Genomic DNA, 26,836 nt, shown 5'->3' on the forward strand with positions numbered 1-26,836 from the left:
AGACTATCTAGACAGTCCATGGCATTACTGATAGGTTTTACTCAGAGACGCTGCCTTGAGGCAGAGAGATGAATTAGGGGACCTCCTAGAGGCCCTCTCCTGCCTTGTTTTTCAGGAAGTTAAACACCTAGCGCTTTCTCCAGCATCATATACTGTAGCATCCCTCTGTATCTCTGCTCTCAGGCTTTCTTCTGAGCCTGGATTCTCAATTTAGAATCCCCCATAGCCAAATTTTGCTCCCTGTTATGCTGGTGTGAAACCAGAATACAGTTACTCTGGGTTTCTGTGCTGAAAAGGAGAACAGGATCTGCTCCGTTTTTCTTTTTCCTTCCTCACTCTGATGTTGCACTGCGGTGTGCACACGCGTGCAGCAGCATGGTATCCAGAGATTTTGCACATTGTGACCTTTCTCAGCCACCTGCAGTCAGGTGGCTTCATGCACCATCCAGCTGCTCAGAGCCGGAAAGAGATTTACGTGGTTTCATTGTGAACGTGAGGACCAGTCTCACCTCTACAGGCACTTTGAGCTGCTTCAGCAGCCTCTCTGCCAAGAGCTTGTGTCTGAGCCTCCCTGAAACTCCCCATGGGCAGGTGGGTGTTTTGGAGCCCATGTCACAGGTGGCACCTTGAGATTGGAGGTGAGCAGAGAGCTCTGGATAGGATGCAGCTTGCAAGCTGGTCACGACTCGTGGCACACCTGTATGTTGACTGTGTTGTCCCACAAGGTCCCAGAGAGTGCCTAGTTTTGTCGTGGGCCCAGCAGAAGCCCCTGGAACCCCCAGAAGGATCAGGGATCATCATTCAAACAAGTATGGTCTGAGAGAGACAGCTTGTGAGTGAGTAGATAAGACAGCAAAAGAGCGAGAGAGGAGAAGTCAAAGAGAGCTGAATGGACTTGCTGGATGTGGCGCGGTAGGTTCGTGGCAGAACAGGGGACAGGCTGCACATCCCGTGTGTTGCATCTGGGTGCTGAGTTGATAGAGTGCAATCGTTTTGATTAAGTGCCTCTCCCAGCCCTGATTTCTCTCTTCCCGTGCCCATTGTCAATGGATGTTTCAGCTTCCTATTATTCTTCCTGGAACATTTAGCTGGTAGGATGCAGGCACGGCACCGGTGGAGCTGCCGGGCAGCCCTGGCCAGCACAGAGGGGCTGGAGCCGAGTGATGCTACAGGCAAAGCTTGGGCACAGGCAGTGCTTTGCACAACTGCTGTGTGCTTGAGCGGCAGGGTCTCTGATGCCATCTTCCCTGCCTCTCCTGGAGGTACCAGTTGTCCTGCTCTGGCTCTGCAGTTATCAATCTGTAGCGTTGCATCTTTCTTCTCTTTCTTCTCTCCAGTGCTGACTGCACTCAGTCCAAACCCAAGCTAGAGCCATCTCCTGCTGCTCCAGGAGGGTGTCGGTGTTGATGAGGAGAAGGAAAGGTCCTCCTTTGCCCTCTGCTTTGTTGTGAATGCAGTTATCTGTCCTGCATTCCTGGTCTGGGCCAGGCCTCGGACCCTTTTCCCACCAGAGGGTAAATCTAGACAAAATTTTCCTGCTCTGTGCTCAGGACGAGGAATATCAAGCAGCTTCCGCATCACATTACTTCCATTTCTGCAATGTCTAATCTCTACCCCAGCTATATATTAATATTTTAAAGAGTTCTTGTTTTCATTGGGGACCCATTAATGGCCAGACACTAACTCTGCCCTCCCTCCCTGCTTCCCCCTGGAGCTACCCCCTTGGCTGCTCAGGCATCCCTTGGTCACCCTCCTGTCCCAGCTCCAGCCTTTTGTCATCAGCTGTAGCTGATCTAGCACACCAGCAGGGCTTTCAGAGAAAAAGTGGCATCCTTGGCCCTAGGCAGATCTTGGAAAGAATTCACCCTCTCATCTCTCCCAGCTCAGAGCCCTGGATGGGTGACCGAGGTGGTGATCCTGTAAGAGTCGCTCCCTAGGGGTCTGGCAAATCCAGAATGGAAGGAAATTTGCTCCCTCTGGAATCTTTTTTTTGGATATGAAGCCATAAAACAGACCCAAGCCAGGAATATTTTAGAGAACAGGAATTTTAGCCTAAGGATAACCAGCCAGGTTCATTTGTTCACATTGTCAGCAAGTTTGTGAGTATATCCATATGTCTATCCATCACTCCCTTGCCTAATAACTTCAGCCAATTTCAGCCAAATTTGACAGTAAGGTAGAAGTCTCAGAGATGTTACATTTCTGCCATGGAAAAAGGCAGCTGGACAGAGAAGGAATAACCCCAGCATGACCTGTGTTAGGCATCAGAGAATCCACAGGGAAGTGGACAGTTGAGAAAAAGGTCAAGAAGGCAAGCAAGCTTCACTAGTTTGCTATTCACTGACCCTTTTGATAGTCACTATTTTAATTCCACAGGACTGTGGTGGATCTTAAGACATAAAGATGAAGTTTGCCTTAGTCTCCTTATGGCCAACAACTGTGTATCTATTCACCTTCTTTCCCACCTATATCTACATACAGACTGTGTTCACCTCCTTTCCCACCCTTTATCTGCATATAGACCGTGTTCATGATTCAGAAAAAAGGAGGAGGACAGGTTCAATGCATCTGTCAGTCACTGGGGCAAACTGTAAGGGCCAGGATGGTAGAGGTAACTGTGCGTATCCCATCCTGAAGAAAGCTCCTAGCAATGCAGGAGTTTGTTTCCACCGTAACTCTTCCATTTCTTGTTTAATACCTTGAGATTATATGTGAAGCCCTCCATGTTGCATAATCCAGGGTTTATATGCTCTGCAGAGTGAATTGTGTGATATGGAGCAAATGAAGAAAATTTGTTTCAGCATCTCAGAAAAGGTCCAAGAAGGAAATTGCCTCTAGACAGGCAGGAATGCAGCACATGTCCTGAATCTGCAGGTTGTTGAGACTCCCATTTCATGGCAGGACCTGGGGAATGCAGGATTTACACTGAATTTACACTGTCAGCCAAGGACATTGCAAGCAAAGGATCCCCAACCAGACTGGAGACCTGATGCTTTTGCAGCTGAGGGGCTGGAAGCATAACAGAGCCCTTCTAATGTTCCCAGCTGAGGTAATTTCTCATTTGGACCCTGGAGCAAAACCAATTTGGATTTTGGCAATAGCTCTTTGTTTTCCCTTCAGCAACTGCCAAAGGAGAACGGAAGAATGGAATTGCATTTATTTTATTTCCATTGCTTTTCCTCCAGCGTTTGCTTCAGCCTCGGTTCCTTCTTGCCTGCAGAAGCTGGGAGGGAGCAGCTGGAGTCTGCAGCCGCATCTTTGCATTTGCTGCAAAAGAAGCAGGGAGATGGGCCCATGTAAAAGCACACGGAACAGATTTCGAACTTGCAAACCTTTCATGTGTGATCAGTGTATGCAGAAAGTTCTTCTGGCCTGCTTTAGCCACTACATACAAGCCAAACCTCAAAGGAGAGTTTGGGAATGCAGAATTTTTCCTCTTTGCAGTACCAGAGAATACTTTCTCTGCAGACAGTTCTCTCCCAGGGAAGAAGCATTTCCTATTTTTAAATAAACAGAGAGAATTGAGCTTTTCCTTCCATGATGAAGACAACTTCAACTGAGGCCCCTTCTCTGCTGTTTGCTAAAAACTGAGAAGACGTCCCCTCCCCTGCTGTGAGTTTTGAAAATTTTGCTAACCTTGTTTTCCCTGAGCTTAAACATCATCATGTGCCCTGCAGAAAGCTACTCCATTGCCTCGTGCAGGAAATACCAGCTGTCTCATGAGAAGGCTGCTTGACTGATTTCCATTCCAATTTAACAGATCAAGGACACATTTTTTCTTAAGCATTTGTACCAAATTTCAGTCTTCTGAGCTCCTGAGCTCAGGCTGTTAGGAGTCACAATAGGAAATAGGGCAGGCTGCAGTGAATATCAGGGAAGTGGAAATAGTTCATCAGTTAAAGCAGTGTTTCCAGAGCTATAGGCTTATGGGCCACTCGTGAGACAGCTGCAGGTAGCCAAGAAATGAATGCAGAAGAAGAAAGGATTCTTTAGGCAAATGCAGAACCAAAATGAGAGAAACAAAAGAAGCAAGTGAAGCATGGCCATTCAGCTTAATTTGGATTTAACTGTACCTGAAAAACACTGAGCACTACAGTCTGAAACAATGCATGGCCCTGTTTTGTGTGACTTCTGTGATTGCAGCCATTGCTGGGGACAGAATGGGTGTAATACAGACCTGGGCTAGCAGAAGGGGATTGCAGGAAAAACCTCGAGCGTATTAGCAGGTAGGAGAAAACATCAGGAAAGTGTTACACCTGCGTTCCTGCTGCAGTGAGCAGCCCAGCCGTGCTCTGCCTGACCCCAGGTAATGCCGTACTTTGCAGCATTGTAGCAGACGCAGAGCAAGGCTCAGCTCGGCTCCTCTGAAAGCGTAGGTTCTCTTTTTGTGGGCATTCGATAAGTAACAGCAGTGTTTACTGGAATTAAACGGTGTTGTTTTGATTAATATTTGAGGATTTCCATTATTCCATCCATGGATGGGTGTCAGGGCCCATCTGCTTTGGGAACAGCCTTAGATGCTGTCAGTTGATCCCAGCTCTCCTCCTGTTCTTCCTTCCCATGCCCGTTGTTGGTAGCCCTTCTCGCCAGCAGCGCTCGACCTCTCCTGCTCCGTCCTGCCTGCCCTGTGGCACTGCAGCTTCTCGCTGTGCATCACCTCCCAGGCCACGGTCCTCACCGTGCGTCACCCCCGGGCCATGGTGAGGACATCAGGAAGTCTGCACAGCTCTTCTAGCACGGGGAGCTCACTGGCAAGGCTTCTTCACCCAATGAATTGCACTTTTTCTTCCAGAAAGTCCAGCTGTGATATGTATCCAGTGCAGCCAAACAGGCTTCCTGACGAAGCACATTCCCCCACTAGCGTTCATTCCCCCAGGAAGCCACCCGTTACTCTGTGCGCGGGAGGGTTTCAGCCCTGCCGTCCAGTGGCAGAGTGAGGTAATCTGAAAAAAGGCGATGACCCTAAGGAATGAGCTGATTTTTGCAGTGTGCAAAGCTCCGCAGTGTGAAAACACCCTTTTGCCCTGCCCAGGAGATTCCTGCTTTTCTGCCAGACTAGTCGAGCCTCATCAAAGAAAGCTCTCAGCATTTAGGTTAGTTACTAGCTAGCAGCTCTGCCCACCGGCAGGAGCTGGCCTGTCTAACATGGTTTGCTGGGCTTGATCCCAGGCCAGGGCCTTTCCTGCTTAACTTGAAGCCAAAGTGGGACCCATTAAGTTGGAGTGGTCGCTTGCACTGTTGGAGGGGTTGCCACATTTGCCTTGCCCCTGGGGGATCCACTGTGACTGTTCCAGGCATAAACCTGTCGTAAACAATTTAAAAAATGCCTTTTACTTTTGAATAATCCTCAACACCATTTGTTCCCCCCAAACAACCTCCAAAGGGAGGCCTTGCAGATAGGCCAAAAGCCACAGCCCCAAACAGCTCTCCCTGCAAGCACCGTACTCAGCAAAGTGCAGGCAGAGGCGTAGGAATCGCCTTCTTTCCAAGCAGCTGCTGCTTTGAAGGAGGCCAGTGAGGTAACTGTGAAGCAGTGCCTGCGCTTTAGGTTGAATTCAGACATTTTCCATGCTAAAATAATTCCAGCCGCTTCATTCGCTTCCTTTTCCCGTAGATTCCTGTCCGGTTGGCACATTTCATATGGATGGTTTTTGCAGATGCTGGTACTGGTAAAACAGCCCTCCAGAGGAAAAGCCAGACAGGAATTTGTTGTAGAAGAGGGTCTGTCTTTCCTGGCCAGCTGCTGCTCCTTCGGGTGGGGGGAGGTGAGGGGAGAGCTGAGCTTAGGCTTGCATTTTAGTTATGCTGATGCAAACCCCAGTTAGCTGCCCTGCATGGCCCATTGGGACTAGCTGAAGCCAGAGGGCAGGTGTGGATGCCTGGCAGTGGTGCACCATCTCTGTGGGGCACTGTGATCTGGCCACAGTGCCCCAAAATGAGCTTGCCTGGGCTCCTTAGCATGACAGGAGATACACATGAAGGTATCAAAGGAAAAGGACCTTCTGGACCAGAACGTGATGCATCTCTCTCCTCCCCAAGAGAAGCTCTCATTTCAGGAAATCTTTGAGGTTTGCTCAGGACTGGTAAATGGCCCTAGAGACTTCTTCCATGGCTGAAAAAATACACTCCTTCCTGTCTGCCCCTTACCACCTGCGGTATACATTAACAGTCGGATCGTTACATTTTTTTTCTCCCTCAGTTATGCAGGTGGTGCCAAAATTGGCCTTCACGCTGAAGCAAGCCAAGTCCTTCATTTCTTTGAACAGTCTGACTAGCGAGACTGTTGTATTGTACCTGTAATGGCGATGGGAATATAATAGTCCTTCCACGCATGTGCACACCTATAGCTTATGTCTTAAACAGACGGCAACGCCTGTCAGAACAAGCGATCATCGTGGCTGCAGGCTTTTTTATGACAGCAAAAATCAGTGAAGAAGGGAAATGGGCCAGCTGTGTGTGCCAGTGTTTTAACACCGATGAAGATGCAGAAAATCTCAGGCGGCAGCAGAGCTGCATGACCTGGTGGGACTCCGGGGAACCCGAATGCTGGAACAGTTGCAGGATGCAGTCGCTGCGCAAGCTGCATGGTGCTTGCCATGGGTCAGCAGCAGCACGGGAGTACTGCATCATGCAGCACAAGAGCGAAATCCTTCCCAGGCTGTCTTATAGCCATAGGCTTGCCCCTGCCTCCAGCGCAGTCTCCTGGCTCCATGGAGGGCATTGCAGCCTCAGGCTGGCAAAATGTCAGAACTGATCATCCTTTCCTCAACTCTGGAAGCCAGACTTTCCCTTTAGGTGACCTCAGTGAACAAAACTAGATCATTATGCTGGCTCTGGGAGCGATATTGGGCTCAGTGGATGAACAGGTTTCCCCGACTGCAATGCCAGCTGACATGGGTGCCCCAGGAGCCGAGTGTGGTGGCGTTCAGGAGACTGTGGCACTGCTTGTCTTCACATGAGGAACCTCCACTTCTCTTGCAAGCGGTCTGCTTTGTAGTCTCGCTGAAAAGGTGTGAGCACTGAAAAGTGGCCAGTGATACACCATGTACTGTTATTTCCTGGGTTGACACTTGAGAAAATGGCATCATAGCACAAAATTCCTTCCTGAATTGTTTATTAGACTAGGAGCAGTTTAAGAAACAAGGAAGAAATCCAGCTGTTGAAGAGAAAAGAAAACATGCATTGTGTGAGGTGGATGAACTTTCATCCTCAGAGTTATTTTTTTGTCTGCAGAGCATTTGCAGGAACAGACTATGACTTTTGCTTTTCCCTGTATGCAGCATGCCGAGCGATGCAGAGTTTGATACCAGACCATTTAAGGAAGATCTCTGTGGTTAGTTGGGCTGTTTGACCTCCGCAACAGAGTGATATGACTGAAAATGTACCTGCACTAAACAAAGACAGCCAGACAAGCAAAAGCAGTGTCCTCATCTAAAGCATCTTTGAAAAATAGTCATACCCAAACCTATCTTGCTAAGATTGACCTTTGCCAGGAAACTTAAATGAGCAGAAATACTCTGTCAGCCTTTTTGGTCACCGTTAGTTGAAACTCAACTTCTTATATGGTTTCTTCACACAGAATATGCAGGGAGGAATACAATGGGCTATATTACCTTATAATGCCTTTAAGATGATATCTGATATTATGTGGTGTCCACAGCCTCCAGTATCCCTGCTGGAGAGGCTGGTCCTCCTGGGAGGACGTTTCCCTCGAGCAGTACCCCAGCAAAATCCCCCTGGGAGGCTCCACAGCCTGGGGTGCTCCCCTGCTGATACTGCAGGTGATGCCACTTGGGAAGGGGATACAAGAATGCCCAAAGGACTGGCAATTAAAGGCACAAGAGAAGAATGGGAGACTGAGGAGAAGTGTGATCCTGGTTGGGGGATGGGACAGGAGAACTGGCATTACTCCTACAGCAGCCTTCCTGCGTGGCTTTAGGTCTATGTCACATAGACCCCTATTTTAAATGTATTTAGAGCTTAAAGATGCAACTGAGCATCTTAGATTAGACTGTCAAGACTCTAAAAATTTCAGCTAAAACGTCCACCTCTTTAGGGACCTGTACCTCCATTCTCCATGGTGGGTGTAAGTGTGGCTCTGCCACGAAGATGACTATCTCAGTGACTGCAAGGTGCCTATGTACCACAGTGACAGTGTCTCTGCAAAGCCACTCCGGTGTTAAAGGGTCTCTTTGCCCTGTTGGCCTCACTGCTAAATAACGCTTGGCCTGTGCTAGTGTGCTGCGATGCAGGTACCGATGATTTGCAGCAGCGGAGGCTCTGGTCTCGAGATCACCCGCCTGTTTCCTTCACTGAGGTGGGCAAGAGCAGGGAAGAACGTGCATGTGTCCTGCTCTGTTTTCCCCCACTGGGAGGCATTAACCCATGATTGAATATAAACCTTTCCCGGACTTGTTCATTCAGGACTCACGTAGGAGTTAACTGGCAAGAAGACGCATTTCCACGACCTAACTGCGCAAGGGACAAGAAAGCCCCTGTGGTGGTGGAACAACCTGAAGTGCTATCAGGTCCAGAGCACACCAGCCTTTAGTAATGCTCCTCCTTTGGCAAGAGGGAGTAGGCAAAAAAAAAAATCAGTGATGTAATGGGCTGGCTTGGCTTTCATAGCTTGCGTGCCTGTTTAGCAGCTCCGCAGCTTAGCATTACAGGATTATTAGCAGTGAGAAAAAAATGTTGCTTGAAATTATGGCATGGTTTTACAAACTTCCTTCTTTTCCAGATTCGGTTAAACAGCAGAGGACTTATCTATTCTGTTGGTCTCCTGCTGGCATCTGTTTTTGTCACAGTATGTATCTAGTCTTTTGTTCTTCATTTCCCAAAGAGTGATTTTACAGACATTTTCTTCACCTGTTCCTTTCTTGCTCCTAGCTGCAACAGCAGTTGCAAAGTCTGGTGTGAGGGGATAGGAACAATCACTCCTATGGTGAGCTTCCCAAGACTGTAATGGGGTGCTTTGCAGAAGCTACCCTTGTCACAGGGAGGCTCAGACGTTTGTGTGTCTTTCGTGGGAGGACCTCTGGGAGAGGCACTGGTAATGGTTAGTCAGGTTTCCTGCTGGAGATGGAGCAGACCCTCTGATGTATTGCAAGATCCATTCTCCTATTGGGCAGATGCGTGAAACACTGGACAGTTTGCCCACACAGGACAACATTTCTATTGAAAACAGTGGCTCAGATTCCTTGACCCAGCCGAGTCCAACGTAACACTAGGCAAGAAATGCTGAACAGAAGAGGGTTTATATACCCTGGTGCCATCTTCCACATCTTCAGGCCAGCTGCTCGAGGGGGCCCTCCTGTGTTTCCATACCAGAACAAATTCCCACATGTGCAAGGCTTTAACTCCAAGAGGTTTGTTTGGGGGCAAACTAAGCAAATTCAGGCACAGCCTTAGACTATTTGGCTCTAGACTGAGATGCAGAGAGGCACGGGAAGCCTCTTACGTGTGGAAAAGGGAATCTGGCCTTTGAAAATGTTCCTGGTGGAACTAAATGGGCTTGTTCTTGCCAAAATATGCAATTCCCTGCAGAAGCTTCAGGCTGTTGGGCCGGGACTCAAGGTGGTATGAATCAGTGTGGCTCCAGTGACTGTGAGGGAGCGACTCTGATTTACTCCAGCTGTGGTGCAGTGCTTTCACTGCGATTGCTTCCAGTTGGCCGTGTTCAGCAAGGGCATGCTTATTTTCATGCTCCTGCAGTTGAAAAGGTGATTTCCCACTCTATTCGAAATGTTCCTGCCATGGTTGCTTACTCCTTTGTTTGTTGTAGGTTTTTGGCGTCCACATGAACAAATGGAAACTGGATAAGAAGCTAGGGTGTGTGTGCCTTTCCCTCTATGGCATCTTCCTGTGTTTCTCCATCATGACAGAATTCAATGTTTTCACTTTTGTGAACTTGCCAATGTGCAGAGATCACTAATGCAGGTGGCAGACTGTCGGGAGGAACTTCCCTCTTACCTGTGCAATACAAACCACGGCTGGCATCTCCTGAACGCGGTGCACCTCCGAGTCGTGAAGTCTGTCCTGTTCACTGTTCATAGGACCCTTGGCCCCATCTCGGTTTACCCTCTCCCTGACCCCCACAACCTGGAAAAATCCTGCATCGATGTGAAGATTATTATTTTTTTCAGCATTCATGTGATTTCCTAGCTCAGTTTTTGAACAGTGATTGGGACTCTAGATGAACTGGCTGCTAACTGGCGTTAAGCCAGGCAAAACTGGTCTGCTACAATTCCTTCTTTTTTAAGTTATTTGATGGAAGACTAATCTAATTTATGACTTAAGACTATTGCTAGAATACAGAAGAGGGTACATCGTACCGGGGCTGATTTTCAAGGAGAATCATGGGAATCTTTTGGTTGTTTGGGGGGTTTTTTTCGTTTGTTTGGGATTTTTATTGTCAGCGATCAACAGCCTCTCTTGCAGCTTCTCCTTCTGAGCGCTGGATTTCCTGTAACGATCCAGCGGTCACAGGGCAGTGTGTGATGGGAATTCAATTCAAGGTACTCGGCATACGAGTGGATTTACTGCTTACAAAAAGAAGATTGGCAAGGCAACAGGCAGTGACTTTTTACTAAAGAGAATGCGTCGCGTACAGGTGTGATGAGGAACGCAAGGTGAACATGGATGCAAAGGGTAAACACTGCTACCATTTTCATTATTAATGTTGGAGTTTCATTGCTAGGGTGTTGTTGGTATTTCCAAGCAATAGTTTGAGTGCCAGCCCAGGAGGGCTACCAAGGAGGTGTCCTGGTTTTTAACAATCCACACATGGAAATGGAAGGTCAGAGCCTTCTTTGCATCATCAGATTTCCTGTAGTTCTGGGGGGATTCAATAGCTCACATCTTACTTGTTCTGAGAAGGACATAAATATGTGTCAAAACTTTTCTAAATGAGTTACAGACACTGGTTTCTTTAAAAGGAAAGAGGCATATTTTGCACAGACATAGTTACTGAAGTCATAATTTGCCACTCTTTAAGGAATACACTGGACCTGGCCAGATATTTTTCTTAAACAGTTGAACTTACCTGATAACACATCATGTGGACTCATCACACCTCCTGCGGGAGGGCAGAAGACAGAGAGAGAGAGAGATGGCACTTTCAAAATGTGGAATATCTTTAACGCAGACTGGCTCACAGACCTAAGTTATTGTGAAAGTTTAGCTATTCATTGTTCCAGTATCCCTGCTAGGTTTTGTATAACGCTATATTAATACGCAGGCAGTTTCCACCCCATGAGAAACACCGTCACTGCTACATTTGTATGTATTGATGCTGTGGATTCTTGCCAGTGCTGGCTGTTGTATTTACTTTAAGCACTGATCACTTCTGATTCATTTGGTATGTTTTTTCCTCTTTCTTGTGTATGTTCTACTACACAGTGTAATAAGATACTACCAGCTAGGTGAATGTTTTTGTCTATGGTACAAACAGTGGCAAATATTGGTAGTCAAGGCACAGCGAACCCTAGGTAAAAAGAAACAAAAAATCCCTAAACTAAGCCGTAGCAGGAAAAAAACCTCCAACCAAAAAAAAAAAAAAGAAAAAAGCCCCATTCACACACAACAAGCCGATATCTCAACTCATTTGCACTTTTGCACTTGATGATTTCAGCTTAATTTTCTTTGGGCAAAACGATGTAAAGCAAAAGATTTACCCGCTGTGGTTTCCCTTCAGCTCAGCACCTTATTTTCTTTCTTTGTTGCGCTCTATGTGCGGGGGCATTGGCAGCCGTTGCACTGCGTGCGTTGGGGGAGTCCAGGGGAAAAAGCCATGTACTGCCAGCCTGGGTGACTAAAACGTGCAGGGGGGTCCCTGCAGGGAAGAAGGAAGGATTTGGGGACAAGGACGAGAGAGAGTCCGTGACGCTCCTGCACCGCTTGTCGTTCTGGGAAATAATTGTGTTGCTCCCCGTTGCGCTATGCAGCCTCTCATCACTGCGCCTGCTGGAGGCCCTTGCGCATTGGGAAGCCCCATGTACCTTCTCGTTGCTTCTTTCATTTAGTGAATGAGATTAGTAATAAGAATAATAATCACTAAAATGCCTAAAATACTTCCTTAAATCCAACAATGTTAGCAACAATGTGGCACACTTCAATAAAATCCACCCGCAAGCACACAGCTGTAATCTCATAGCAAGACGCAGCTGCTCCTAAGCAGAATGTTTCCTTGCTGACAGAAGGGACAGATTTGGGGAAGGAAAAAAAAGTTTCACATCAGGGCCTATTATTACTTCTATTTTGAATATTTATACTGCTGCTCCAATGGAGCCAGTTGGATCTATTTCTACGAAATAGCCATTACCTATCCCATGGCACAAAAACTGCATGAGTATTTTTTTAGGAACTTTTCCTATTTGGTGTGCATTAAATACTGTAGTATATTGTAGCTTTGCATTGTACGTGAAACCTGAAATACCTTGTTTTGAAATTTGTGTGTTGTGCAAAAATGTTCTGCAAGTTGTTTGTTCTAAGCAGAAGCAAAAGGTCCATTTAACTGTGCCATAAGCGACTTGATGAGCACTTCCTAGCTGGACAGTTTCGGTGAGATGTGCTTACAATTTGCAGCCAAATCGACCAGTGCAGACCTGGTTCGTAAGAGAACAGACCAGTTGAATGTGCGCATTCTTGTTTTTGTTTCCAGAAAAGAGTTTGTTAGCATAATCAAAGCCTGTGGAAAAGTCCCCAAAGCAAAAATGTAAGCAATTCTTAGCATCCTTCCTCTATGACCTCTCCAGAACACAAGTACATGGCTCTGTGCAAATGCAGGGCACATTAACAGCTTTACTCTACTGAGCCAAAAAGAGGTCTGAGGGGCTTTTTTTCCTCCTGACATTAAAGTTTGAAAGTTGTGGGCTCTGCATGGGGGGCAGAGGAGGCGCCCACACGGGAGCCCGCAGCTGGTCCTGGGAATGGGGCCATGGGACCTGCGCCCGGGGGCAATGCGGGATGGCACAGGGATGCTGCGGAGAGGCCCTGTGCTTTGGGATTTGCGGGAAGGTGGGGTGAAGTGAGGTGGGTTTCTTTTTCTCTCTCTCTCTCTCTCTCTCTCTTTGAAATGCCTGTGATTCATTTGGGGTTTTGTTCTTTTGAAAACGAGGGTCACCTTCAAGTTTGAGGCTGCCCTGATCTCGGGACTAGCAGAGTATTTTTATTTCCATTCCTGGTGGTTGCAGACAATGCTTAATGAACATTTCCAGGGGAGATTAAAGAGCCTTTCCCTCAGTGGAGAGTGCTTCTCTGCAGCTCTAACTTTGACCTGATTCTGTTCTGGCTGATATTAAATACGTGATCCCGTGCTGGTTTCAACTCTGCTCGACATGCAGATAGTCGCCCTTTGACAGCCGTTAAAAGCCCAAAGAATCTGATCAGAGGAGGTCTTACGACACGCTGGAAAAATTGCTTTTGTCCCTACCAAAGCTGAATTTTGTACTTTTTTTTTTTTTTTTTTTTTTTTTTTTTTAAGATTTAGTGCACTTTTTGGTGGGTTGTTTCTGCTGTAGGAACACCGACCTGAAACGTGTGCGGGAAGGACAGTGTAATTTGGGTCTTTTCCTGTGTTGCTACCCTGCTTTGGTCTCAGCTTTCTGTCCTCATCTGTGTCACTGAAATCAATGTATTAGCATACGCCGGAGCTGAGATGTTTGTGCTAGTGCAAACAAATGCTCGTTCCCCACGTGCAGCTGCTGCGTGATGGCTTTTTTTCTTTTTCTTGGGGAACCAAATCAAGGAAGAACAGCAATACAGTTTTAGAAACACAACATTCAATTTAGGTAGAGTGGCCTGAGGGTAACATTTAGCATACTGCTGTCAAGCCAGGAATTTTTATGTCTTTTCCTGATAACCATATTAATACTTGTAAGAAAAAATGTAGACTGAATATTGTTGGATAACTTTTTAGAAAAACATAACTTTCTGATGACTGACAAATATTTCTTATACCAAGACTTTTTGGAAGCCCTAATCTTTTCAAATTAATCTCACAGAGATGCTATAGGATCAGATGTATCCATTTCAAAGTTGCACTAGTGGAACTTTAAACTGGTTCAAATATATACTTTAAAAATCGATCTCAATGGACACTCCTTAGCTGGATTTAAATCTGCCCTGTATTCATGAAATTTCACTTGATCAGTAACTGATTTAAGTTCCTGTAAAATAGAATTAAATCTAGGCAAGAATGTCCATATTGGGTTTTGTATGACTTTAACTGAATCAGTTTAAAACCACACTTTCAAGGAAGTTTGAATATACACAAAACTTCAGCCATTTTGCTTCAGATTTAAGGCACTACAGAGTTTGGATAAGCCAAATGAGTATACTATATTTAATGCAAGGCCCAAAGGTAACGGAAAGCAGCTTTCAGCATTCACGAACTGAGGGAAAATTGCCCTCTACTGAAATTAATGGCTAAACTCCAGTGGATATTTGTAGGGGCCAGGACTTTATTCTGCATATGTCTTTGCAGCAGTAAGTCCTGAAAAGGGCTGTTTAAAAAGAAAAAAAAGAAAAAAGAATGAATCATTTTATTTTTATTTTCTAGTCTGAATAAATAAATGAGTAATTATTAATATGACTAGGCACCAATAAGCAGATGTACCTGAATATTCTGTTAGCAGCGAGCACTTAGTGGCCTCAAATCTGAAGCATATTTCATAAATGCATCTACTTCCATCCAGGCTGCTCAGACTTGTTGGGCCAAATCTCCAGAACTAGATCTCAGGAGTGGACAAATCCATGCCTTTTGGAAAAGTCGTATTTATTCACAGGGCAGCAATCAGGGAAGCAAATGGTGGTTGGTTTGATTGCACACCGGGGAATGTAATTTGACTGGGAGATCTGTTACTCACCACCCTGAAACAGCCTGAGATCTAGGCCAAGTTATCCAAGTTTGGGCAGAAGCATCTAATTTCAGGAAAGCTTCTAAAAAAGCACAATTTGTGTAAAGCTCCAGACTTTATAATGTATTTATATAGTTAAAAGAGTTTTATCGAGGCATATTTTAGGTAGTATTTTTTGTTTTACTTTTTCTAATAGCCTACAGAACAAGTTTTAAAACTTCCACACCAAAAAAAACCCAGCAGAAATCCTGTCAGTATTATCTTCTTACACAGGGTGGGATTTGAATGGTGCTAAAAATCAACATGGAAATTTTTAAACAATTTAATGTAACCTGTTTATAGCCAGTTGGGGGAAACAAAACCTAACATTGCATGCCTGAACCTACAGGAATAGTTGTAACTGGTAATGCAGATTTACTTAAGCATCGAGTATTTGCCTTTGAGCTTTTCCATCAGCACATCTGGCAGATGAAACAAGTAACTTGTATTTCCAGAGGAATAATCTCCATTACTGGACATTATGTTGCTCTCCTGCTGTAAGGAAAGAAGGGGGCTCCTGGTACACACCACCTCTCTGTTACTTATATTTCCCTGCTAACATGGAATAATACTTGCTCTTTTGTTTTGTATTAAATACACAGATTTCCCTTTAAGACCAAGTATTACCTTAATTCTGATCAGTACTGCCTCCCAGCAGATATTGGTGTGAGTGAGGAAGCAGAAGCTCTGTTGGCTTCCTTCGTGTAGAAATAGTAGTTTAACTGGGGCAAGAGTTACCTGCAGAAGTGTTTTGCAAAGGAAGAGGCCAGCAACGTAAGCATGCTTTAGTAATCTTGGGCATGTTACCACTAGGCAGCTCCGCTGGTAGGAATGAGAAATAAGGACCTCTGTATTCATTCAGTGAGATCTGAATACAAGGGCCCATGCCTGTGCTTAAGTGTTTTGCCAAAAAGTTAAGTTTAGCAAATGTTTGCTATCAGCAGGGTTTCTTGAAACACTTCAGCAAACGCAACCCTTGCGATCTAGGAGTGGGGGCTCTCCTCAGGAGCAGCGGCAGCAAAACATGCCTGTTTGATGGTGGAGGAAGTCCTGTATCAGTCATGAGCAGGTGACTCCAGCAAGGAGAGCCCTTACCCAACGTGCCTTGGGTTAAAATAAGGAAAGTGGCTTTCAGAAGACTTTGTTGAAGTTTTATTAGCCATTCACCAGAAGTGAGCTCCTGAGAAGAGTTTTACTACTGACGCTATTGAAGAAAGTAGATTTTTCATCTTAGATTTTGGCAAGAGGTGGCCTGTCATCTTCCTGTAGGCTGCTCCAGGAGGCCACAGCTGGTTAGTAGCTCTCCTCTGCGAAGTGGACCTGATGCTAAGCTTAGTGGTGTTAAAAGCAAGTTGGGTTTTTTTTTTCCCCCACTGGCTTAAAAGCACTTTGGATCACATCCAGGGCAGTCTGCTGCTCAGGTTATGTCGTGTTGCTTTCCCACATCCTGCACACAGACAACTAGGGCCAGCAGGTCTGGTTAACAACCTGCACCAAAGGACTCTGTCTGGGATATTTTTTTTTTTTTTAGTTTAGATTTTGGTGGTGGTGGTGTGTTTTGGGTTTTTTTTTTTTTTTTTTTTTTTTTTTTTTTTGGAGGGCCAAGTTTTCTTTTGGAAGAGAAGGAAAAAATAATTTTGCATGCAACCTTTGCGCTAAGGTCCCACAGCAGCAGTTCTCTCTCATGTCCCAGCTTCATATGTGACTGCATCTGTAGGCTTAAAGATTACGAAGAGTCACATCCAAGCCTCACGGATGTCAATGGGAGTTGTGGCATTGACTTCTCCTGAGGAAGCACTTGAAATTAAGTTGAAAATCCTATTACAAAAACATGCTTTTACATCCTGACTTCGACTCCTGGTCCAACTTGTGTGTATATATCTAATTAATTACTCTTGGCAGAATGGTGGTGAAAGCAAGTTTGCAGGACCTGGTCCTTTATTAGCATCCATGCCACTTCCTCTTGCCTTCGCTCTGTTGAGGACAGTCTTTGCTGAGAAAGGGTTAATATTCTCTGGGATGGCAGAGAAGGGAGCTGGTGGGGGAGTAGGATGCCTCACAGTGGCTACAGAAATCAAATGCACACGGCCAGCTGCCTTCCGGCCATGACAGCCTTAGAGTTACCTCTTCCTATTTTCTTAGCAAATGCTAAAAGTAGCAAGAACTAAGCTGTAGGGTGAAGGGAAAAGGGAATAAGGCTGGGGGAAGGCAAGGGAGGAGATGCATCTTCTCAATCCTTTGAACGAAGAGGGCCTGAATTTTCCTCATGTATCTGCAAATGTTTGACGGCACCTTCCCATCCCGCATTGAGGGCGCAAGTGTGCAGAGGGGTGCCGCTGTGCCAGAGGATAAGGTTGTGACCCGTGTCCACCCTGTTGGCAAGTGCCTTCCCTCTTGGCTGAAGGTTGCCACCCGTCTGGCAGAGCTGCGCTCTGATCTGTTTGTCACAGTACCTGGAGGGCATCTAAGTGTTTCTACGGCAGCTACTTCTAGCAGCACAGCTGCTCGTGGAGGGCACCTCTGCCCCAGCCCTAAGTCTTGGGTGTAGGAGGACCTCTGATACAGCTTGAGAGATGAAGATCTGCAGATACGGTTTGAACGTTGTGAAGCACCATGAAATCTTTGTCAAAAGCAGCCCTCCCTGTGCACTCAGCACCCTGCTTGTTTGCTTGGGGTTTCATCAGGCTCTCTGCGTTCCAAGGACTCAGGATTTTGCTTCCATTTTTTGTCTCGCAAGCTGAAACCCTCTGGCTTCAATGGCTGACCCATGCTGCTCTTAAAGCAGAATTCATGCGCTTGGCTAACAGAAATAGGATGCAGTTTTTGATCCAGTAAATTGATGGGGGGAAAATGCCAGAAGATCTTTGAGAGACCAATCTCAAACAGCCAGACTCCAAAAGAGTGTAAACCTACAGTCTGCCCTTAAAATGCCCCAAACCATTAAAATATGCAGTCATTACAAAGTACCTGGAAAGACTTCCGTAGGATGTCTTTTCAAAGACTCTTCAAAGGGAAATTTGCACAGATGGAGATACTTTATATCTTCAGTGGCCTCATCCCTGTCTGACTCATTTATAAATAACCATGTATCCATTCTGTCTATTGTAAGAGGAACTAAATGGATGTGATCCTGCTCAGTTTTGGTTTTTATGTGCAAAGAGGCTGATCATACAATAAACACAGTTGGTCTGATTAGGGGGTTATAGGTCTGACCCAGGCATTTTAAGCTTTAGGAAGCCAAACTACATTGTTTTCAGTAAGGGACTCAAGTCATACGTGTAAGTTCATTGGCAGATTTTAGGCCTTATTTTTTTAAATGTATAAATATAAATTTATATCCAAGTAACTACATATATACTTTACCTAGTATGTCCACTGTTGTTGACATAAAGCCCTGTGGTAGCTGGTTGCCATCTGCATAGGAATAAAACCCTATCATGGCTACTGCTAAGATGCTAAGTGATGTCAGTATTTAAGATAGCTGCACACATCTATTTATAAATACAAGACATGGTTACTAGTTTTTATTTGTTTCCACATTGTATTAGCGAGGTAATGTTAGTGGTGCATGGCAGCTGCATATCTATAATATAGCAGGTCAAAAGCTTGAACAGCTTATCTTTGTACATTCAGTAATATTTCTAATTGTAATTATTATTAGTCATTCAAAATTCCAGTTGCATTTTCTGAATGTAAAGACAGGTTTAAGAAAAAAGAGCATGCATGAAAGATTGAGGAGATCAAGAAATTCTGCACTGAAGTATTTATACATTTTATTTATTTATTTATCTTACACTAAGAGTTGAGCCCCTGGTTCAAGAAAGCATTTCCCCATGTTGGAAGAAGACTTAGGATCCTAATTTCAGCCCCCACCTGAAGGTAAGTCAGGTTTTCCTGGATCAGGGACTAAACAGATTAAGCCATTAAAACATTGTACCATCCTTCTGAGTGGCCACAAAAAAGTGGCAAGACCTTCTCAGATGCATCCTGTAACTCTCAGCATTAGAGAAGCTGAGGAACCATGAGAGACCCGCAGAAATGCTTCTGTAATGCTCACCTCTAGTGATCATAGGAGTAGAAATATATAAATAGCACATACTCATTGCACTCTGTCATGTTTGTAATATCACTGTCACTAGGTACCATTTGCAGTAATTAAAAGTCATGTTTCATAAGATACCAACAAGTAGATACCTTTTTTTCCCTTTGATCTTCCTTCGCCAAGTTTTCCCCAGCTCCTTTTAAAACTAAATGGCAAGTCAACTCTGGTTAAATGTGATGATCTGTCTTTAAAACAGATGTCACATACTAGCAAAAGTTTGGGTGAAGCTGACATTTATTGTCACAGCTCCATGGCAGGGTGATAATTGCTTACAGCAGGCAAGGATCTCCCCCTCAAAATCGTGCAGTAAAAGCATCCCACCACTCACAGATGTGATGCTTTCCTGTTTCCTTCGACCTTCATTGGTTTGGTTTGGTTTCGGGTACATCCGTAGATTGCTGTTGTAGACGAATATATCACATGTCATTGCTATTGGTGTGAATTACAGTAGGGTTCAGTGTTGGGAAATAAAAGAGCAATACTGGAGTCATTTTACAGACAAAGTATTGGGGAAAAAATCAGAAACCAGTTTTCGAAGGTCTTAAACACTTAGGGGCCGGTTTTCAGATTAGAAAAGAAAAAAATACTCCATATATTGAAAGATAAAGGCTGATTTCATAAAATAAACTTTCATAAATATTTGTATAATTTGCTTTCACTTGCAGTGAAGCTGAGAGCTTAGATGAGTTCTAGCTAGAGCTGACTCTAGCTGAGTCCTACTAGATACTCAGAAACCAATCCCTTTCTTTCAGTAGTTCTCACTGGTGAGTCAAAACCTCTGAGCATAATATGCATTTCTTTATCTCCATATTGCGATATGAAATTGCAGATGCTTAGGTCAAAAGAGCATGCACACACCTTGAATGACAATGCTGAATACAATGAGATTTTGAAAGAAACCCATGCCAGAAGTTTATAGAATAACTTGGTTCTTAAGGATTTGTTTTCAAATGCATGACAGAAGTAAAGGGTACAAAGTAGGAATCCATATTTGTACAGCACAAGTGGAGAGCAAGTTCAAACAGAAGTAGTAGTGCATCACGAATCGTTGGTTATTGTGTAATTAAGATACTGGCAAGTTTTGCAGGGATTGCATTTATACGGAGATTTGCCTGAATAATATTTGACCTTTACAGCTCATGTCCTCCCAAGGAAAGGCATTTTTTCCCAGCGAGAAATACAGTATCCCTTTATCAGGGAGAGGGGAAGAGCTCTGTCAAAAATAACGTTTCTGACTCAGGTCTTACCCTAGCTGCACAAATTTGCATTATCTATCAAACAAATGTGTGGGAAAACATGCCAGTAGCTATCTCCACACCTGAGAAAAGAACTGGGCCTTTGCCATGCAGTGAAGCTTTAGGGACAAGTTGTACTCAATGTGAGGAATAGTTCGATTGACTTCCTTATCTGTCCTTGTAAATAAAGAAAAGATTACTAGGCCTGCAAGGTGGGCAGTGTCTGCAAAAAAATATTAAAGGAATAATAAATTATGTTAATCCCCATGGTGAATGTTTGGTTTCAATCTTGAAACCAAACTATAAAAGATTGGGGGGGGGGGGGTCCCTGCCTGGCAAAGTCCCGTGCAATCTGAAATCCATCTGTAAGGGTATGGAGGCATTGCGATGCTTCTGGCATCAGTGCAGCTATTGCACTGCAGTGAACAGGAGTGCGGGAGGGCAAGATTGATGCTTCTTCTCCATCCCCAATTAAACCAGTCAAAACCATGGAGGTACATAGAGCCACCCTGCCAGGTGCCATTGCCTGCTGTGTACCAGCCCTGAACACACGCAGCTGTAGCAGTTCTTACACTGGTACGTGAGGATTTTGCTAGAAGAGTGAGGTGAGCAGACAGACCTGTTAAGGCTCAGGTATCTTGCACAAGATTCACAGGCCCCTGCCTCCCCCACCTCCCCGGCTTACCGAGCATTTTTGGGGCAGGCTTTCATTAGCTCGGCACTCAATAGCTCCTGTTTATGCCCTAAAACCATGGCGGAATTTTTCAGAAGTGTTGAGCCCCCGCTCAGCACTAAACAGCAGCAGGTGCTGTTGGGAGCGGGCTCTTTTGAAAAGCTTCCCTTGACTTTTCTTTTCCTTGCGCTGGCTTGGAGACCGCACGCTCTTGTGGTTAAGCTGAGTTTACAGTTACAGTCTTGCAAGAGAGAGAATTTCTTTGCACTTGGGGGCCACTTTTATCCCCTTCCAGCTTTTTCCAGAGCCAGACCAAAACTGCCGTAGTTACATGGCGCTCTCCCTGACCTAATAAACCCTCTCAGAGCCAGGCTGAGCCTGCACCTCTCAAACAACTTTGCACCACCAACACGCAATGGTAGTCCCAATGCCAGCAATTGGGGGGGGGGAAACGGGGGGGGGGGGAGAGAAAGGGTTAAATCGTCTTGTGGGCCAGTAGCTGGCCATTCAAGATAGGATAATTCCTTGGAGCTCTTATGCAAAACTTGGTTTTGTACCACTGCTATTACTAAAGTCCTTAGTCTGCTGAATGCAATCCCTAGTATGGCTTGTTCTAAAATAACTGTGATAAAACTGTAGAGGTTTCTTTGAACTGTGTACATGATTAGTTTTCTACTTTATGGTGCAGTCACGGCATCAAAGCTGCAGGAAGCACAGCAATAAAAGTGACTGATACGAGCACCTTTTGTTCAATTCAGGCTCAAACAACATTATCTGGGTTCCTTTTCACTGAGTGTGAAGATTCTGTGATGCTTCTAACCATTAGGAAGAAAATGTAGGTGGAACTGAGTGCAAATGCACATAATGTATGTGTTCATTTACAGCCGGCAAGAAAAAAAAATCAGTGGTTTATAGTAATACAATTCTATTCAAAATAGCTTTTTATTAAGTCAGCTTAGAAATGTTAAAATGGTGGAGCCACAGACAAAACATTTGTTACCTTTTGAAATGAGTTACAATAATTTTGTCATACTTGTACAAGTATTATAAGGTCAGTCTTTCTATATGTTTGTTTTGCAATTTGTTGTAGAATAGTCTTTTATGCATATTGTTCCACTTGCCTGTGTAAATTAGAAATTTAACAGAAATGAAAGCATGCATTTTCTCTGTTTGCTGGTAACCTATGAAATTAGAAACTTGTATTTCTGTGTTTTTAAAGTGTTATACTATAAACAAAATTCACACCACTATTGTCTATGGAATATCAAAAAGTTTTATTAGAATGAATTACTTTAAATGTTTTGTCATTTGATTTAATAATGTGTCAGACATCTACACTAAGACAATATAATGTTTATCAATAAAAATATCCTCTCTTTGTACTAACTTAACACTTTAGGGCATGCTGGGACACAGGAATAGAGTATCCCTGTAGGTCATGATCCCAATGATTTATTAATTTTTGGCATAATTCTGAGAATACATTGTACCAGTATTTTGACCTGAACACTGAATTAGAGAGGGACTGAAAGAAGAAGAAAAGAAAGACCTCCACAGAAGCTTTTGTACATTTTATTTCCTCTACTCTTTAATGTACATTTGCTGTGCAAGAGTGCATGCTACAGTAGTTCATGCAGAAGGTGGCTCATGTGAACTGTATATGTCTGAGTCCCATACAGAAACAAACACCAAGAGAATTTTATTTGCTGTTAGATAATGAACCAAATTCTACTTTTTACAACAATATAACTGAAATTACTGCGTTGAAGTTAGTTAATTTTTTTCTAGATATATGGTAGTACAAGTTAATTGTAATTCTCACAGTTGGAACAACACTATGGCCATGACCGTTCAGCCATGGACAGCTATGGTTATGAGCTCCAGTCCTCCCTCTGAAGTTATTCTTGGAATAGTATTTCTAGTAATGCCTGGAATAATAATATTGAAGGAGGTGCTATTATAAGAAGTTCTGGTGCAGTCAGTTTCACTTCCAGAAAGCTGCAGAAAACCTGTGGAATGGGCTTGCTAGAAGGCATACTTCTAGGATAGTAAAATATTTGTGCAGTTTTTATGTTTTTGCATCAGCTGGGCAGACACTGCTGAGTTTCCCATAAATCTGAGCCTGCCTTGGTGACAGGATTCTCATTGCTTCTATCCTAATCACATAAGAAGGTCGGGGCTCTACAGCTGACCTCTCCTTCCTTTATCTTTTCTCTGAGAGAAGGTTTTAAGAACCTTGAATGAAAAGGCATATAACTGGGACTGGCTATCCCAGCTAAAGTAATGTTGTTTATGTCTTTGTAACAGCCACTGCCAAAATGATATGTTTCTTCTGAAATACCCACCATCTCCACAAGAAGTAGTGGTATGTCTTAGACAGATGGGATTATGTATGTACCCATATGCAGCTATTTCTAGTTGCAGAAGAGTCATGCAGTGCAGCAAGGACACACATGCTGATTCCACGTCTCTGTTCATGAATAAAGAGATGAGATACAGCCTTTGATGTTAACGCAGAAAATGTCTTTCATCAGTGCAAGCCCAGCGGTTGTCTTGAAAATATTTTCCATTGGTTCAATTGCTTGCTTTCCAACTCTATATGCTGGCACCCCAAAAGGTATGTTGGAAGCCATAAGAATGCTTTATCTCTGCAGAGACTTCTCCATGGCTAGCTTTCTGGTTCAAAGTTAATCTTGCTTTTCATCACAACTTGGGGCTGTTCCAGCTGGCTGTTGAACTCTAAAAATCTCCTTACTTTCAGCCCATGCCCTGCCAGGGTGATATGCCAAATATGCATCTATTTTGATTCAGCCTTATGATTACTTTGCTTTAGAAAACAATCTACAAAACTTACAAATAGCCTGGAAAGTTAGAAAATTGTTGGGGATTTTTGAATTTAATTTCTAGCTGCTTTTGTTAAAGTGAGGATAATTAGCAAGTCAAGGCAAGCCTTCATTGCTTTTGCTTGAGGACCTCTGGGAGGCAGGATGGTTATTGAAGAATATCTGTTTCACATTCACTTACTCACTTTTGCTTCTTATAAATTGTTGGCGTGTTGTCACTGCCCTTATTCTTCAGCCATCACAAATCTTTCCTGCCTAAGAAAAGACATGAATTTCTAGTGCAAAACAAAACAAACAAAGCAAAACATCAACATAGATGTACAAAGTAGTGAATAGAAAACTAAGCCCTCCCCGCCAGGTCACCTTCATCCATCATAAAGATGCAAAACTAGGGCACAAATCCTATTTATTTTCCCTTTGAAGGTTATCTCCAACCTGCTTTACAGAGGCCTAACTTGCGTCTTTGCCATCCCCACAGCTATTTGCTGTGCAATATCACTTCCAGAGATGAGAAAGCTTTTCTCTACAGGCAGCAGATAACAACCTGCCTCCAGGCTCTGCCCAGTTGCTTTTGACCTACTTATTACACCTACTTCTGTTTGATTAAACCTGCATCTGCCTGTGTTCTCAGCATAATGTCCTCTGACTGATAACTCTGAAGTCTTCAGCCATCCCAAAATCATGAGCGCTTGCAAGGGGACCAGCTAATGACTGTCCTTGTGGCTGAGGGAATTTTCTTTTTGCTTTTTACCCTTTGAAAAAAAAATTTAAAAGAAGAGTGAGGTGCAAGTTTTAGTGGCTGATCTTCCCTTCCCTTTATTCCACAAGACAAAATTATATTACATGTACATCCAAAATATATACCTCAATCTAGACCAGAGCATCAGACTAGTTTTCCTTCTAAAATGTCATTCTTAAAGCCAAGGAAAACCCAACTCCATGTCCCACTTCCAAAGCCTACCTTTACACTCCACAGCACAGCCAATAGTCCTGCTACATAACTGTCCAAATGAATTCTGTAGACGATGGTGTCCAAGGGACCACGATGCGCTCCCCTTCTGTCTAGGAGAGAGGAACGGGTATGTCCTTGGTGTCATCTTGCCCTGGGATCACAGCCTGGACTCTAGAAAAATATTATAGAACCTCAGCATCTTTGACACTTTGTGTCTTTGACACTCTCTCCCATAACATCCTCATAGCAAAGCTGAAGTATGGGCTAGATGAGCAGCCAGTGAGGTGGACTGAAACGTGGCTGAATGGCAGAGCTCTGAGGGTTGGGCTCATGGTGCAAAGTATAGTTGGAGGCCTGTAGTTAGTGATGGACACCAGGAAACAATACTGGCTCCAGTCCTGGTCAACGTATTCATAAGTGACCTAGATGAAGGGACAGAGTGCACCCTCAGCAAGCTTGTTGATGATCCAAAGCTGGTAGTAGTGGCTGATACACCAGAGAGCTGTGCTGCCCTTCAGAAGGACCTTGACAGGCTGGAGAGATGGGCAGAGAGGAACCTCATGAAGTTCAACAAAAGCAAGTGCAGGGTCCTGCACCTAGGGAGGAATAATGTCATGCCCCAGGACAGACTGGGGGCTGACCTGCTAGAAAGCAGCTCTGTGGAGAAGGACGTGGGAGTCCTGGTAGACAACAAGTTCACCATGAGCCAGCAATGTGCCCTTGTGGCCAAGAAGGCCAACAGTATCCTAGGCTGCATTAGAAAGAGCATTGCCAGCAAGTCGAGGGAGGTGATCCTCCCCCTCTACTCAACTCTGGTGAGGCCACATCTGGATTACTGTGTCCAGATGGGGAGTCAGTTCTGGGCTCCCCAGGACAAGAGAGACATGGACAGACTGGAGCAAGTGCAGCAAAGGGCACACAGCTGATTAAGGGACTGGAGTATCTCTCATATGAGGAAAGGCTAAGAGGGCTGTTCAGCCTGGAGAAGAGAAGACTGGGGGCAGATCTTATCAATGTGTATGTGAAGGGAGGGTGTAAAAAGGATGGGGCCAGACTCTCTTTCAGTGGTGCCCAGGGATAGGATGAGAGGCAATGGGCACAAACTGAAACACAGGAAGGTCTGAACCTGAAGAAAAAAACTTCTTTAGTGTAAGGGTGACTGAGCACTGAAACAGGTTGCCCAGAGAGGTTGTAGTGTCTTCATCCTTGGAGATTTTCATAAGCCATCTGGACAGGGTCCTGGGCAAGATGCTCTAGGTGACCCTGCTTTAACAGGGGGGTTGGACTAGATGATCTCTGGAGATCCCTTCCAACCTCAACTGTTCTGTGATCTAAAAGCCCTCCAGAGAGTCACCTAGACTTGTAATTGAATTTGGGGATGACAGGAAGGGCCGTGTTCAGGCTGAGTATTTCTATCCTTGCTCTATACTGGCAAGGGTGCCAGCACATATAGGCCTATGTCGATTTTACCCAACAGCCTGCACTGGTCATACTTTCAGTCTAGCGATGGGCAGGGGTGCTGTGTGGCAGCCAGCATGCAGCATTGCTCATGTTGAAGCTTAAAACAAGAAGAGTTTTGTAGGACCCCCAGGCACCTCCAATGCCCAGCCGCTACTGGATCAAATAGTCACAGTTTTGGTTTTAGGCACCTACATCCTGCCTTAAGTGCCAGCCTTGAACTCAACTTCTCCCAAGCCACAAGCAGGATCAAACTCCTGCAGCACTCTATGGTAACCTGCTTTTATCTAATGCCTGAGGAACTTAAGCGCTTGCCTTCCTTTCTTTTCATCTAGCAAATGGGAGAGAGTTTGGAGACAAGCCCCCTTCCCTTCTCCCCACAAATGGTTTTTAGCCTGTTGGCAGCCTCCCAGGACATGAGCATTATAAACTGCATGTGCTTGCATGCAGGAGATTCCACCACCACTGCTTGGCATCCAAAAAAAAAAAAAAAAAAGCAATCCCAGTTCAGTTGCCAAGAGCAATGGCCAGAGACACCCCTTTTAAGAGAAATGATTGGGTTACGCATCCCCAAAAGGCTGCAACATGGGGTGCCTAGACATGTTAACCACACCCTGCAGATCAGGTGCCTAATGGGTAGGTCCTTCAGTGCCAAAATCCTATATTAGGCAGCCCT

At 44.6% G+C, this 26,836-nt stretch overlaps 1 protein-coding gene across 6 annotated transcripts in view; it reads left to right on the forward strand.

The window, feature by feature from the left end:
• Nucleotides 1-26,836, forward strand: part of SLC24A3 (solute carrier family 24 member 3) — a 255,402-nt gene that overhangs the window by 225,932 nt on the left and 2,634 nt on the right. For 2 of the 6 annotated variants that reach the window (XM_064509881.1, XM_064509882.1), the window contains exons 16-17: nt 8,741-8,806; nt 9,785-20,962. The exons of 1 other annotated variant lie outside the window; for it this stretch is intronic. In XM_064509881.1, coding sequence (XP_064365951.1) covers nt 8,741-8,806; nt 9,785-9,934 — 216 coding nt within the window. In that variant the 3' untranslated portion in view covers nt 9,935-20,962. Of the gene's footprint in view, nt 1-2,757; nt 4,448-8,740; nt 8,807-9,784; nt 20,963-26,836 lie in introns of those variants that run through there. 3 more of the 6 variants (XM_064509879.1, XM_064509880.1, XM_064509883.1) reach the window with 2 other exon arrangements.

The sequence above is a fragment of the Dromaius novaehollandiae genome, chromosome 3 (assembly GCF_036370855.1).
Source record: "Dromaius novaehollandiae isolate bDroNov1 chromosome 3, bDroNov1.hap1, whole genome shotgun sequence".
Taxonomy (NCBI): domain Eukaryota; kingdom Metazoa; phylum Chordata; class Aves; order Casuariiformes; family Dromaiidae; genus Dromaius; species Dromaius novaehollandiae.